Consider the following 16,412-nt stretch of genomic DNA (forward strand, 5'->3'; position numbering starts at 1 on the left):
AGCCACACCCACTTTGACCAATCACGATTCACTTCAAGATATCACCTCAGGAGCAACCCAAGGTCATACCAAATTTGGTAAAAATCGGTCTTGCCATTTAAAAGATAAAAATTTCCCATATTTGCAGCGCCCCCTAATGGCCTGAATAATTCAAATTTGGCTCGTACCCTCACAGTCACATGCCAAACAGGGATCTCAGATTTGGTGGTGTTAGCATTTTTTTTTTTTTTTTTTTCACGCTGATTGGACAAAACCCCAAGGAGAAGTTAAAAAAAGTAGGTTTTTGATGTGTAGTGACTTACAAAGAGCAATATGCCATAGGAGTGTCAGAAGACGTGACTTTATGTAGGAAACACGTGGAGATAAAGTTTATAAATATGTGATTTAACATGTGGAAGGTGCAGGCCAAATTGTGTTTGCACTTATAGCGCCACCTAGTGGCGCACTTTTTGGTATGGGTGGTGTGTGTGCTTTTCTATATATACCCTGTAAATTTCACCGACCTCAATATAATACTTCAGCTGAAATACGTTTTTGTTGTTTATGTTGAAATAAGCCATGCCCACTTTGACCAATCACGATTAACTTCGAGCTACAGCCTCTTGAGCCACCATTGCTGTAAAAAAAATGAACCCATTGGAGTGAACGGAGTTGTTGCAACTCTTTCTAAACGGCTCTGGGCTGTGTATTATACATGTCTCTTTTATTAGCCAATGAGGCTTCTGTTTTTAGAAGAATCGTGTCTGTCTTTTTTATTAAGTCTTCAACTAAAGTTCAACTAAACATCAATAAAACACAAAAACATGTTTGATACCTGAGAAGACGGACAACATTTGGACACTTTTTTGGACTCAACCCACGAATGTTTGTTTTTTTTATAAATGGGGCCTAATTTAAAACTTTTTGCAACAAAGCTTTGTTACAAAAATAAATATCTGACTCATACCTCCACCAAGGAGGTAATATTTTCACCAGCGCCTATTTGATTGTTTGATCTGTTAGCAGGACCAATCTTACACCATGGAAGATTTAAGTTATGGAGGGGATCTGGATCAATATACTGATTCTGGATGAGTTTGAAAAATCTAATAATTCTTATTTGATGTAATTGTCAAAAATCCAAATATTCAATTCTTGAATCATAATTGACTCATTATCCCTGAGTTTCATTCGGATCGGATCGAGATTGCAATTTTCATCACAATTTTTCAAAAAATCGGGGGTGCCCTGACATTTGAACTTTCTTCATTGTAATTAACTCATTCAGTGCCAGCCGTTTTCAGAATTTCTACCCCCTCGGTGCCAGCCAATTTTTGAGCATTTTGACTGATTTTTGAAGACCCACAGAATATTTTTTACTATGACATCTGAGATCTGACACCAGATTCTGAAAGATTGAAGCCTCTACTTTCAGTACTTTTAGCTATGTTGCCGTTTTTGGGTTAGGTGGAGGGATCTACTGGGGTAATAGGGTTGAGTTAGAGTTAGGGTTTGGGTAACGAATGGCACTTAATGGCAACCTTCATGACACCTTATTCATGCTAATGACAGATGTCACAAGAACACACACGCAGGTGCACGCACACACGCACACACACACTGGAGCCTTTTTTTCCATCCCCATTATGTTTTCTGTCACATACGTTTGTATTTGCGCCACCTGCTTGTCAGTTTCAGATTTCATGAATCGCATTGCTTCCCCTGCATAATTTATTTGCATTTCCTCCTCCCATATTGTTGCTCCCCCTGGGAGATCTGCCTACTATGCATATTCATCAGAAGGAAAACGTGCTAAATGGAATGAGGGTGCATTACAACGCGCTGAAGATGCACAGTCCTGATTCCCTGGCTTTGTACTACTTATTAGCGCGTGGAGTGACATTTGCTCACATTTTAATACCCTCAAACCTTTAGTGAATCTGCCCCTGAGTGTTTGTGATGGTGCTGACTCCACAGCTAATTGTCTTTGTGTTGTTGTTGTTGTTGTGTTTGTGTGAAGGTGTGTCTCTGCAATGGATCAGGACAACACAGTGAAGAGAGTCTCTCCATATAGAGAACTTGAGATCCAGACTGAAGCTCAGAGGTGAAACCACATCAGAGCTCAGCACTCACACCTTTGAGCCATCAGTGTTACACTCTCAGCTCTGTGTGTGTTCAAGGACCAGGAAGCAGCTCACTACTGCTGGACCAGGACCTAGCTGTGTGTCCAATAAAAGTGATCAGTCGATGGATCAACCACTAGTCTTCAAAGGAGTTCCACCTACTGACTCACAGTGAGTCCACATGAAGTCATTATGTTTTTTTTTATCTTCCTGATGGTTCAGGTTCTTCACACTCACAGCCCTGTGTGTTAAAGGACCAGGACAGAGGGACCAGGACCCAGCTATGTGTTCTATAAAAGTGATCAGTCAATGGATCAACCACTAGTCTTCAAAGGAGTTCCACCTACTGACTCACAGTGAGTCCACATGAAGTCTTTATGTTTATCTTTCTGATGGTTCAGGTCATTCACTGTCACCACTCTGTGTGTTCAAGGACCAGGACACAGGGACCAGGACCCAGCTGTGTGTCCTATAAAAGTGATCAGTCGATGGGTCAACCCTTCAACTTCAAAGGAATTCCATCAACTGACCCACAGTGAGTCCACATGAAGTCTTTGTTTGTGTCTCTGATTGTCATCATTTTTCAGTGTCTCCTATTCCTTTCTAAAAGCTGCTGAGACAAATACATCTCTCCACTGTGGGAACAATAAATAATTTGGATAGTCTGGTCCATTTGCGGTGGTGTGGCTCACAGATGAAGGAAATACAAGTGCACTGTGCCTACTAAAAATGAAACTGTAAATGAACGCTGTAAACTCTACTGAAGTCAAAGGTGTTCACTATGAATGTGAATTAAATTAAAATTAAGAGTGAACTATATTTATGAATAACTTAAAATGTTCCTGTCACATATGATACTATTAGTCCCATAAACTTACCACTGAAATTAATTTCTTCATTACAATAATTTTGAGTTTCCATCTAATATATATTTTTACTAGTTGTGACGGTGCATCATGTCCATAGTTTAGTAATCCATAAAGTTTAGACAACTTCCCATCTCCCATTTCACCATCCATCTGTTAAAACCAAGGACCGCGCACACTTCCGGGTTTTATCCATCACATGCAGGACATCGGCGTCTGACATAATCGGTGACTTCAGCACAAATTGTATTCTCCAAAATAAAACTAATTTAATTAATCATCCTGAGTGCGTCATGTTGGCAGAGACAAAGATGATGGGTAAATAATAAATGTCCCGATTTATACGTATTTGTTATGGTGGGAATGAATGGGTTTTTAGGTAGAAACCCTGATTATGTTTTTAATGGACAAGGGGGAGAGGCCAAGGGCTATAAAAGTGGTGCAATGAAGGTAATCCAGAAGTCCTTTGTTATTTGTTATATGTGCCCTTGTATGCCTATTGTAAATAGTTATTCTCTTTTTCTGGGAGTGTGTTTTTTGTTCACCTTGCACAATAAAGCGCTAAAAACTTATATCCCGGCTATGCCATCATTTATTTAATCAGAACCACTTCACACTTGTATTTATTTATTTTTTTGGTATTGCATGTTTTGAAAGCAACTACATTGTTAATTCAAATCTAGTTTAGTCCTTTGTCTTAAGTTATATATCGTAATGCATTTTTTAAAAATTATTTCTAAATTAGCTTTTTGCTTCAGCAGTGATTTTTGACATTTTTGAAAATACCCCGTGGCTGCAGATGAACCTTTTCAAAAACTAAAAATGTTTCAGTGATATTCCTAAAATGTTTCTTCCTTCATCCTGTGTATATTAATCTTTCACATATCAGTTGATTTATTGGTTAGCAGGCCATCTATTGGTATCGGCCGATTTATCAGCCTTTTAACCCCCCCAGATATTGGCATCAACCTTTTTATTTTATTTAATTTTATTCTTTTGTTTGTCTTATGGCCAATACATATGACTCAGTGAGTCTGTTTACAGCAGCTGTGCCTGTTAAATACTATTAGTATTATTCATATTACTCAGATACTCGGCTGAAACGAGTGTCTGGTAAAGAGAAAGCACTTTTGCCAAGTATGAGTATTATAGGAGTAATACAAATCAATATCTGTGCTCAGATTGAATGAAAATCCTCATTGGGTAGCTGACGGTTTTGTGATAGGCTAGTCACAGCGCCCCTTCCCTAAATACACACGTTCTGCTCACTCACTCACAGAACAGCTCATGTCTCTTTCTCTGTCTCTCAGGTTTGCAGGTTTTTCCCATTAACATTTAGGGTTTCTTCAGCTTCAGGTTTGTTTTTTCTTCAGTTTACTTATTAACCAGCTGAAGTTCTGGTAAACGTAAGTTCGTTCAGACGTGGCGCTTGGTAGAATGCCTTTTTAACCCTCAACTGGCTCTAACCAGTTTTTTTTTACTTCACTGAGTGTCTGACACTTTCTTGCTGTATTTCATTATCAAACAAATTTAGCCACACAAACACACACACACACACACACACACACACACACACACACACACACACACACACACAGTGTTGAGTATGAAAATTCTTACACTTTACTTCATAATTGCAACTGCATGTGTTGCAAATTAAAACTTTTTTTGTAAATAATTTGTTTGCTATCGTGATCAAAACCATTGATCTGAAGCTCAATGCTGATGCTGTCCAGTAAATACTTTTCTAATCAGCAATAAATATAAAAATTTCTGATCAACCCATATCAGTTGCATGCTTAAAATTACATACTGGTTAAAGCCCTGCCCATTTCAAGTCAACCCGACCCACTTTTGGGTTAGGCCCTGTGCACTCCAAGTACAGATACAGATAATTAATATGATAAGTACAGATACAGATACAGAATACTCTCATCCCTACCTAATACCTGCTGAACAGTTCATATTAGTATCTGTGGCAGACAAGAATCTGGACATTACTATTGAAAGTTCCCCTTTCAGTCACTCAGTGAGAGTAACGTTATCACTGTTTACTGTTTAAATTATGACAGTGTGATAAACAGGTTCTAAACATGAGGAACCCATTCCTGTTCCTTATGTTAAATCTGGTTCTAAATCCTAACGCTACTTGTGAAAAGCCTTTTTTTTGTTACATAAATTGATGCATAGTACTAGTAGAAATTATAAGCAAAATGTACCTTTTTTGTTAAATTTGCTGCTTATAAGGAATACAATAAATCCTCTGCCTCTGGTACCACTAAATTGCAGCTACTTATTTACTATTTAAATTTTTGGTATAACTTTTTTGCATCATGTTGTATCACATCGTATCACACAAAATTGCATCCTTCCATCCATCCATCCATCTTCTCCCGCTTAGCCGTTTCCGGGTCGCGGGGGCAGTGTTGTTGCAATAGTAATCCTGATGCAATAGTTATTGCATCCTGAAAAATTTAATCGCCATCAAATAAATATCAGATAGGGAGCAGGGGTGCATAGTATTGAATCGTATCGTCAGGGGAATAAATGTATCGCTAATGTATCATATTGCTGGTCGTGTATCGAGTTGCATATTGAATTGTTGTCAGTGATGGAGATTCACATGCCAAGACTGTACAAATTTACTTTTTATTTTTTTTTACTTTGCACATGCTGTTAAAGGTCAACACTAAAAAAAGTGCAATCTTTTAAAGACAGCAATGCATGTTTTGTTCTTGCAATTAAATAAATGTATTTTATTGCATAATTGTGACCATCACCAGCCCTCCCCAAGGAAGGCTAAGAAACACTTTATTATAGGGAGGATATAAAAAGAGAGGGCAGTGTTACACCTAGGTGAGGGGGAAAGGAACAGTGAAGAGGGAGTCAAGGTAGGACATGGAAAGGGTGGGGAGGAGTTGATTTTGTAAAAGTGAGCTTGTGATGTTACAGTTGTGCATATTGTGCTTATTGTGTTGTGTATTCAGTTAAGTATAATGGTGGTGGCCAAGAACAGAGGGAAGGAGTGAGTGGTTATACCTAAATTAGGGCCCGATGAAATCTATTTTTTTTTCCCAAATTCCGTGTTTTCGACCTAATTTTTTTTCAATTTTTTTTTTTTTTTTTTTTTTTTTTTTTTCATTTTTACAAAATATTACCTTTTAACTCCTGTGAGGAAACAAAATTAAACAAAAATGTTTGTAAAAAATAAAGTAAGATACAATTATAAAGTAGATAAAAGATTATTCTGACTGCTATTGTGGCAAAACCATAATCATGTGGATTCTTCATGTAATCATTTTACACTGACTGTTTTGCTGTTTTGATAAAGACTGAAACCACAAGAACTTTGATCTTGAGGTTGAAGCACCCTTGAAAGCTTGGAAGCTGGTGTTTTCACTTCATAAGATGTTCCACAAGCTTCAAACCAATTAAGAAATTCCATGAAACTGCCAAGTTTCACCAGAGATAACACCCAAACCCCTCCTTACCTATCAAAACTTGGCAAAGGCTGAAACTCTAAAGTTCTGCCTTCACTTTTTGAAACTGTCTCTTTAACAACTAATGTTAGACTCTCTGCGGACACACTGCAGACAGCTTAACTGGCATGTGCTCTCTGTAAATGACCTGTGTCTTTGGGCCCCCTAAATAACTTCTAAGACTACAGAAACTCTGTTTCAAATACTTTAGTCCAAAGGCAGCACAAGAAAAATTCCACGACAAACTTGGCGAGGCGGATGGGATGAGCGTTTGACCGTTGGAAACCGGAGATTCTGATTGGCCATCAAGTTCTCCTAAGAGAAGAATCTGCCTCTTACCCAACCTTTCATGGCTGTCAACGCTTCATCCTACAGGAATGGACCTTTTTTCTGAAGACCTCCAATTACGAATACGGTTAAAAAAAAAACTGCCTTCTTTTCTATTGGAATAATTATAAACAGGGTTACTAAGACTTGCTTTACACACACACAATAGGGCGAGTCCGAGAGACATAGGAGAATACTAGTCTGTATGACTCCGATGCGCACACACACACACACACACACACACACACACACACACACACACACACACACACACACACACACACATGTGAAAAGGAATAAGGATGAAATTGGGGACTGAACATTTCCGATAGTGACTGACATGATTAAAAGACATGGACTTGAATATACCAAGTACCTTAATATCTGGGTGCAGGACGTCAACTAGCCACTCTCAGAGGTAAATTACAGGCAGAAAAGGAAAAGTTATTTTCAGCCTCTAAAAAGTATTTAGATATGAGGGACATGATCAGTGTCTAACAATGTAAGAACAAGACAGTGTGCACAGGGAGAAACAGTTACGTGAACAAGCAGAGAAAAGGGCTAAGGAAAAAAAGACAGAGGAAAATAGTTCCATGTTGGCACGACCCTTTACCAAGACTAGTAATTTTTCCTCTCTCTGTCCTCCGCCCCCATATCCTCAACCCGAGTTCCTTCCCTTTATCCTCTACCCTATGTTGCCAATTCCTGAGGTTCCTCACCCGGGCATTAATGACTGGGTTCCCATTCCTCGACCACCTCAACTACCAGCTACCCAACCGCACCAAGATTCACTTCCACTTCAAGGATTGAGCACAGTTCAAGCCCACAAACCGACTTCATACAGGATCGACAAAGGGGACAGTGACTTTCGAATCAAAATAAAAGAGAGGCCCAAGACAATGCCATCATGCTATCAGCCTTCATGCTATCGGCTCTCTAATCCTTGCTGACAGCACTGATCACATTTCAAGGTGAAACCAACAACAACCCCAATCGTTTCGACAACAGAGATGGTCACCAATGCCAACGTCATCCTGCTGCACAGGGATGCTCTGTTTTCCCTCCACCTAATCAGCATCAACCAAGGGGCGCTAAGGGTGGTAAAGACTGTTGCTTCCTCTGTTGCAGTCCTTGTCACAAATCCTATGGCTGCCAGCTAAAAAGCAATTCCAAGACGTTAGCATGGACAAGATGGATGGGGCAGCAAACACCACACGGGGCCTTCAACATCAACATCCCTTCCGTAGCAACAGAGACACTAACCCAGACAACAAAGATCGCTGCTACATCTATAACAGACCTGATCACTTGTCATACAACTATCCTCACAACCCCAACTCCAATCGGAGACATCCTCGTGATGGCTAGAGTCACAGAAACACTGACCATCAGTCATACAACAATTACCGCAGGTCAGAGGTCAGGGGATGGGTCCCAACCATTATCTTATGTCCGACTGATGGCCAAAGAAGGGTAACACGCACCCTACACTGATAACGCTGTTAAACAGGCATGCACAAACACCACTCCCACAACACTCACTTTGTCTCCCACCCCCATTCTCCCCTCTACCCTTATATTTTACACTTTAATTGCCCACAAAACCCTTGTTGTAAACAATGTGATTTTTCCTGTAGGAGAAGCCGGAGTGTGGCATAATTGATGAAACTTGAGGATGTGATTAAAAATGCTGAAGTATAGTTGAGAAAGAAAGAAAAATCCCTTCAAAGGATTCGGAAAGGTTGGGTAAACACAAACATATTTTATCCTTATGGAAGGAAGAAGTAGAAAGTTGGTTTCGAAGTCAGGAAGATGGAAAAGGGAAAGTGTAACATTGAGGGAAAGGCAATGTTGAAAGATGCTATCGTTACTGATACACTTGTCTAGATTCAGGGCCCACAATTTAAACGATTTCAAGTATCTATTTGTTTATTTTTACATAGTTTGGGCTTCCAATCCATAAAACCCACGAAAACAGAATTTCAAAAAATTAGAATACTGTGAAGAAATCACCATTTACTTCTCTGTTTTTGCAGAAAAAAGGGGAAGAAGGACTGGATTGTTGGCCAAAATGAAGCCCCTCTGAGACTGCCTAACGGTCTGTGCTGGAAAATTATAGTTTAAAGTTTGTCTGTTTTTTTTTTATTATTTGTTTATTTTATTTCCTCTTTCTTTTTGTCTTATATAATAATAATAATAATAATAATAATAATAATAATAATAATAATAATAATAATAATAATAATAATAATAATAATTATTATTATTATTATTATTATTATTATTATTATTATTATTATTATTAATAATAATAATGAAAAAGGAAGAGTGGGAGAAGGGATAATAATTTAATGATCAAATTGGGAAGTTGGTCTCATTGATGAATACAAATGAACAGTGACGTGCCGTCAGGGTAGGCAAGGTAGGCAGTGCCTACCCAAGGGTGAATTGATATTTTGATTATTTAATTATAATTTATTTATTTATTTTTTTTTAATTATCATATAATTATAAATTATTTATTTTTCCATTTCCAATAGCCTACAGTACCTATAAATTTGAAAGTGTCTGCATTTTGTGCATTTCATAGCCCAAATTACTAAACAACGCTATTTCCTGGAACAGCTGCACAGTCTCACTCTCCCAAAGGCTTGTTGCTGAGATATATCTTGTTGGGAGAGTATGGAGGCTAAATTAAATAATTGTTTATGTTTCTTTAATGGTGTTTATGATGTTGATTTTGTTAGATGGCTAAACACTTGTTCATGTGGATCTTATTGGGTTTTTTCTTTCTTATTATGAATTTTATATTTTGATAAGCGCATTGAGATGACTTTGTTGGAAATTGCTTTATACAAATAAAATTGATTTGAATTGAATTAACACTTGACAGCAGAAACATATGAAATTGTCATTGGTGGTCTCGATTTGCAACCTGCCTACCCAACCCTAGTGGTCACGTCACTGCAAATGAATGTACATGTTCGACCTGAACAACAAATGACAAAGTAATAACTTGAAAATAACTGGGTTTGTTAAACTTAATTTGTGATTAATAAAGTATATCAAATTCAGATTTAAATTAACTGCAGACGACAAGACAATGGGAAAACTCTCTTCACATTTTATTCCTTCGACCCAGATTCTGTGTCTTCCTTTGTGCAAATTGATCTGAAAGACTGCGCAGTAAAAAGGCAATAACCTTTTCCTTCAAAGGCCTCCAGCATTAATTGCTGATAAAAGAGGCAGGACTCTATTGCTGGGAGGAAGTGCTAAATGTACATACTAAAATAAAAATCCAGGGAAAGTATATTTCCTTCCATGAATCACCTTTTTACTTTTTTTTTTTTTTACTTCTTTTCTCTTCTTCTACTAGTATAAAGTAAAACAACTAGCTCATGTGTTTTAACCCTATAAAGATAATAAACTGGATTGAGTTTGATTGAATTGAAAGAGTTTTCTGGGAAATAAGTTTGTTAAATTTAATATGTGCAGAATTTAAATAGTTTAAAAAGCCAAATTAACCATTAGAAAATCTTAAATATTGGTTATTGTACTTTACCAATTATAATACAAGGTTTAATAACATTCCAAACAGGTTTTCTGTGGGACCCCGTTTGGCCTAAGAACCTAAGTTTGATATCAGTATGAAGCAAGATAGGGAAAGAAGCCTTGCTGTGCTTTGCTCACTCAATTGTGTGTGTGTGTGTGTGTGTATTTTTAGACCATGCAGCTGAAATGTGGATGTGTGTGTGGGAGTGTCTGTGTGCACATGGGCGATCCTCATGAAATCTTGGTTTCATTAGGGATACTACATTAAATCTTTAATAACAAGATTAAACATTTTTTTCTTTTTTGGGCATTATTAACCAGGGACGTGCCGTCAGGGTAGGCAAGGTAGGCACTGCCTACCCAAGGGTGAATTGATTTTTTGATTATTTGTTTTAATTATAATATAATTATAAATTATTTATTTTTCCATTTCCAATAGTCTACAGTACTTATAAGTTTGAAAGTGTCCACATTTTGTGCATTTCATCGGCCAAATTACTAAACAGCGCTATTTCCTGGAACAGCTGCACAGTCTCACGCCACTGTAAGGCAGAGGGAGGCCACGTCCCCTCCCAAAAGCACGTTGCTGCTCTGCCTCTGTTCCCATTGCGTGGTTTTACGTGTTTGCACATGCGCAGTCAGGTCCCCAAGATGACAACCATTTACGTCCAAAGGCAGCGTAGAGAGCTGCCTTTGGACGTAACCGTGCTATGCTAAATTCTATACATACAGTAAGTTCACAGTACATTAGTGAATTGATTCCATGTGACCACTGCTGCTACGTTCTCTAGCGAGTGGGCGGGATAACACTACAGTCAGGATGACAGTGATAGAGAAACTTTTTTTGAGGAAAAACGACAGCTTTTTAAAGATGTGTAGGAGGATGAGTTATTAATAATGGGTTGTATAAATAAGAATATTAATTATGATTATTAATATTACTTCAACTTTTGCGGAGTGCCACTCCTTTTAACAGGAGAATTATGTCTAATCACCATAATCACAGCTTTAATGAATCAGAGCAATCAAAGATAACGTTTAACCCTTTATTCAAAATTCAACAATTAACACAGTCAAAATATCAATTGAAATGGGATAATTAAATCATGATAAAATGCATTTCTAGGCTAATAAAAGTGAAGATTATATGTAATAAAGTGAAATCACTATTCTAGGAGAATGCTAGTCTACTAAATATTGAATAAAAATGCAGGATACATATTCGAATAATAAGATCATAAAATCAAAGAATAAAATCATAAAGAGAGCTCATAAAACAAAGAGAGGAGGACAGACAGGGGAGAACGAACAAACATGAATGAGATGAACTGTGTGTGGAACATGTTGTGAGTGTGTGTAAGTGTGCAGTTATGGAAGTATGTATGTGATCTATTGTGGATGAAGTTTGCTGATGAAAGTTCATTCAGGTACCTTGAAGATGATGTCAGGGTTGGACCTGGAGGTGCTGTTTGAAGAAATGCAGTCGGACCTGCCACCTTTGAGTTCTGTTGCATTTCAACAGAGTATAGCCCCTTCAGCCGATCCAGGCGGTTCTGGCCTTCACAGCTGGGTTAGAGAATGGCTCGTGGCTTACCCCAATGGGTCGCGGGCCGGGCTTCTTTTTCGGCTGTTACGCACGTCACTAGATGCTGGATTCGTCCGAACCAAGCAGCTGTTGGTTCCAAAAATCTAACTGTTTCAACTAAAAATAAAATGAAATAAATGAAAAGGTGGGGAAGGGAAACGCGTTGAGCATGAAACGCCAGCGTCCCAAAACTGAAATTTTGGGCGGTTTTCTTCTTTTTAAAAGATTATCTTTGAGACTCGCCTCCCAAGAAGAAAGCTTCGTTTAAAGTTGCCAGCATCTCAGCTGGCTGCCTTTGGGTGTGTGTTTATGTGAGACAAAGACAAACAGGAGGGATGGTTCCTAGATTTACACATAAACCATAATGAGTTCAGCATATTCAAATAATCTTTTCAACATCATATCTTGAAATATCATGTATTACGAAAGAGTTTGATACCAAACACGACTGGAAAATAGCCTAGTATTACTTTAGGAACCGGTTAATTAATTTTACTTGTAATTACTCATAAACATAAATATCATTAATAATGTTATGCCTCTTCTTTACTATATGGTTGCAGTAGATACCTTAAAGTGACTTTTGTGATGTTTTCTGGTATTTTAAGCACTTTTTAACTGATAAAACATTTAAAATAGCATTCTGTGGGTATAAAATTATCTGAAAAGAGTGGAATAGGACAGACAATATTTGCAATTTCAATTTCTGCAGAAACCATTCGAATAATGTTTTCATTTGTGACTTTTCAAACATATTATAGTTTCTTTGTTCTTACTTCTTCACTGGGACACATCTCAGAGAAGGCCTGGGAAGTGTCATTGTGTGACAGCTCACCACAGGGGTCAGGGGTCAGTGGGACAGTTCTGTGATCTTACAGCATCCCAAAGGTATCTGTTTGTAAAGGAGGGAGAAGACGGATGTTCTTCCCCCGTGTGGAGTCATAAAAAGAGTTCCTACTGAACACTTCAAAGTGTTGGGCCAGTCTTTTTGGCTCCGTTATTGGGTTCAAAGGCTGCATAGTGGGGTTAGCTATTTTCTCCGTGTTTCTGTGTTTCCAACACAAACAACGGATGTGCTGCCGTGTCATGAGATATATCTTCTTGGGAGAGTATGGAGGCTATATTGTTTAATTGTTTATGTTTCTTTTATGGTGTTTATGATGTTGATTTTGTTAGATGGCTAAATACTTGTTCATGTGGATTTTGTTGGGTTTTTTCTTTCTTATTATGAATTTTATATTTTGATAAGTGAATTGAGATGACTTTGTTGGAAATTGCTTTATACAAATAAAGATTATTTTAATTGAACTAACACTTGCCAGCAGAAACATGAAATTATCATTGGTCGTCTCGATTTGCAACGTGCCTACTCATCTCTAGTGGTCACGGCACGTCACTGTTATTAACAGAGTCTGAAGTGTTTGTAAGCATTAATTTTAAAGTATTTACTTATTGTTTCTTATTTGGAAATTAATCTTTGCGCAAGATACAGACAATTGTTTTCTTTATTATAATATTTAGTTATATAACTAAGTTTTCACATTTTATGTTTACAATCATTACGGACATGGCATTTTAATGGTTTCATGAGGGTGGCCCACATGGGCCCATAGGTTTGGTGAGTGTGGCGGAACTAAACCTGGTCATGTTCTCTGAGGCCTGATTTATTCGACAAGCATCTCATTAATCCTGATATGATTTTCTATTTTGATGTTTTCAGGGATCCCTAACCAGGGTCAACAATGTTCGTTTCAATTCTGATGTTGGTTTATTTATTTGTATTTATTTTATTTTTTTTGAAGCCTCTGCTCCACATCGTGTGGTAACCCTGTCACTTTCTTTTGTTGGGGCCTTCTGTGATTATTATTAATAATAATAATAATAATAATAATAATAATAATAATAACAATAATAATAATATTAATAATTCATTTTATCTAAAAGCGCCTTTCAGGCCACCCAAGGACACTTCATGATAAAAAACAGGACAATAAAACAAAATAATATATTGACAACAGTGTAATACAAAGAAGAGAAAAGAATAGCAGTAGTGTGGGTGAAATTGGTAGGGAACAAAAGCATAGAATTTGTATCAAAATTATGTAAGGCTGATACTTGTGATCCAATACTCCCCAGACCTAAATTTATTGCATTTGTATTTATTGCATTTAAGTTTAATTTTTTTTTTGGACTCCTGGTTGACTACAGCTGGGCATTAGCTACAGAGGCTACATGATAGCCTAACAGACTAACAAACTAATATACGAAACCATCTGACCCTCTTCCTCCTGTTCCACATTGTTTGAAAATAACATGTTAAAGTACTGCATTAGTCTGCTGTCTATTTTAGCAATCTTTAGAACCCAGGTGGCAGCAGCATTTCTATTCCGGTGTCTGGTCCTTATCCCTGGGGACCGGTGGTGAAAGATCACTGTAGAAACACCTGGAAATCCAAATGGTGGTGGGGGTCTGTTCCAGACGCTCCTCATTACACACATGAAGGCTAAGGTTGCTGAGGGGGCTACAACATCTAGACCACACCAGAACGAGGAGACGCTGAGTAACGTGCCTAGTTACTGACGGACGGGGCGTGCCAAGCCTCCACTCAACGTAGAGCGAGAGGAGGCAGACATGATGCATGAATCAGAATCCAAGCAGCACTGCCTCTGTCCTCCGACACTCCTCTGCACGATCTCCAACCTGGCGACTTCATGAGAATGCCCACCAACATTTAGCTTCTCATTTTAGAACTGATCTTTCCCGCTCACACACATCCACACACCAAAACTGCAGGGGTGACGTGCTAGTAACCTCTCCCTCAGGTCATAGAAGAGCTCCAATAGCAAAACAAGAGAAAGCTCCACCCACACCTCACGGTGGCTCACCCAGCATATCAAAGAGACGTTGTCATATCACCAACTCCATGCTGCCACTTTCAGCTGCACTATCCCACTTCTACATTCCTGCTTTCGACCAAGGCATGTTTGCACCATCTTCAATAGTATAAAATTATGTAGCGTTACACTGACTGTTGTGATAAAGACTGAAACCACAAGAACTTTGATCTCGAGGTCAAAGCGCCCGTGAAAGCTGGAAAGCTGGTGTTTTCACTTCATAAGATGTTTTCCACAAGCCCCAAACCAACAAACCAATTAAGAAATTCCATGACACTGCCCCGTCCAAGTTTCACCAGAGATAACACCCAAACCCCTCCTTACCTTTCAAAACTTGGCAAAGGCTTAAACTCTAAAGCCCTTCACTCTAAAGCCCTTCACCATTTGAAACTGTCTCTTTAAAAACTGATGTCAGACTCTCTGTGGACACATACTCTGCAGACAGCATAACTGGCATGTGCTCTCTGTAAATGACCTGTATCTTTGGGGGACCCCAAATAAATAACTTCTCTGACTACAGAAACTCTGTTTCAAATACTTTATTCCAAAGGCAGCACGAGAAAAATTCCACGACACTGCTCCTTTTTAATTATTTATATCATATAAAGATGTATGAGAACGGCATTGATGTCACCCACTTTCCCCTTAGGGATCAATAGTTTACTGAATCTGAGCAGGTTTATTGATCAATTTAGTTTAAAATAACCTAAGTTAAATGATCTTGATGGCATCATTCCAGACCGTACTGATCACACAATAATAAATGGATGCAAGGATGCATCGATTGTTTCAACACTAGGGGCCAGAATATTTTACAGTATTAGAAGTTATCATTAACCTCTGATGTTTAAGACTCTACAATCCCTCGTATCAATGATCTTGTCTACAACAACAGAACAACTTTATCCACAGATATTCTGTAGCTCTGATGAGATATTGTTCAAACAATGAGCAGGTGAAGCTAATTAAAGCTGATCATGTTTCCACTGAGCGCTGAAGCAATACATGAAAAACGCATCGATGGTCTTGTCCACAACAGCAGACAACTTTATCCACAGATATTATGTAGCACTGATGAGATGTTTAAACGCTCTGATCAGGTAAAACTGAATAAAGCTGCTGCTGTTTTCACTGAGCACTGCAGCGCTATATGAGAAACGGATGGAGCTTCACAGAGACAGCAAAGGTATGTGGGCACTGGTGGCTATGTATTTAGGAATCAGTGATGATTTGCATTGTTTTTGGCAGTTTAGATGCTATTTGTAGTGGTTTAGGCAGAGTTTAATGCAGTCAGGACATGAGGGGGGAGGGCAGTGCACCGGTGCATAAAGCGGTCTCCTGAAACATTTCTCCATAAAAAAACATTCCTTGCCTCACGATCACAGCGTTTCATGCCGATTCTGTGTTTAACTGTTTTCAATGGTCGATTCTGTGATTCGGTCCGCAATTCCGTCCGCGATTTCGTAAACGCGGATTTTATATTGCCCTACTAAAACTGTATTTGGGATCTACGTGTCTAAGGTTAAGCCCAGTATGAGTTTATTCCACAGCCCAAGGCCAGTGCCAGTGTTTGTGACAGAACCGCTTTTGCGAACCCAAGCGTCGCC

At 38.4% G+C, this 16,412-nt stretch overlaps 2 protein-coding genes across 2 annotated transcripts in view; both read left to right on the forward strand.

Moving 5' to 3' along the window:
* Window positions 1–16,412, forward strand: part of LOC114480392 (NLR family CARD domain-containing protein 3-like) — a gene marked incomplete at its 3' end in the record, with an annotated part of 182,964 nt that overhangs the window by 20,041 nt on the left and 146,511 nt on the right. The window lies entirely within an intron of this gene.
* The window catches only part of LOC114480187 (NLR family CARD domain-containing protein 3-like), a 46,832-nt gene that overhangs the window by 15,065 nt on the left and 15,355 nt on the right, over window positions 1–16,412 (forward strand). The window contains exons 2-5 of the mRNA XM_028474082.1: window positions 2,000–2,083; window positions 2,160–2,273; window positions 2,357–2,458; window positions 2,536–2,637. Of these exons, the coding sequence (XP_028329883.1) occupies window positions 2,013–2,083; window positions 2,160–2,273; window positions 2,357–2,458; window positions 2,536–2,637 (389 nt within the window). The 5' untranslated portion in view covers window positions 2,000–2,012. The remainder of the gene's footprint in view (window positions 1–1,999; window positions 2,084–2,159; window positions 2,274–2,356; window positions 2,459–2,535; window positions 2,638–16,412) is intronic.

The sequence above is a fragment of the Gouania willdenowi genome, chromosome 18 (genome assembly GCF_900634775.1).
Source record: "Gouania willdenowi chromosome 18, fGouWil2.1, whole genome shotgun sequence".
In the NCBI taxonomy this organism is placed as follows: domain Eukaryota; kingdom Metazoa; phylum Chordata; class Actinopteri; order Blenniiformes; family Gobiesocidae; genus Gouania; species Gouania willdenowi.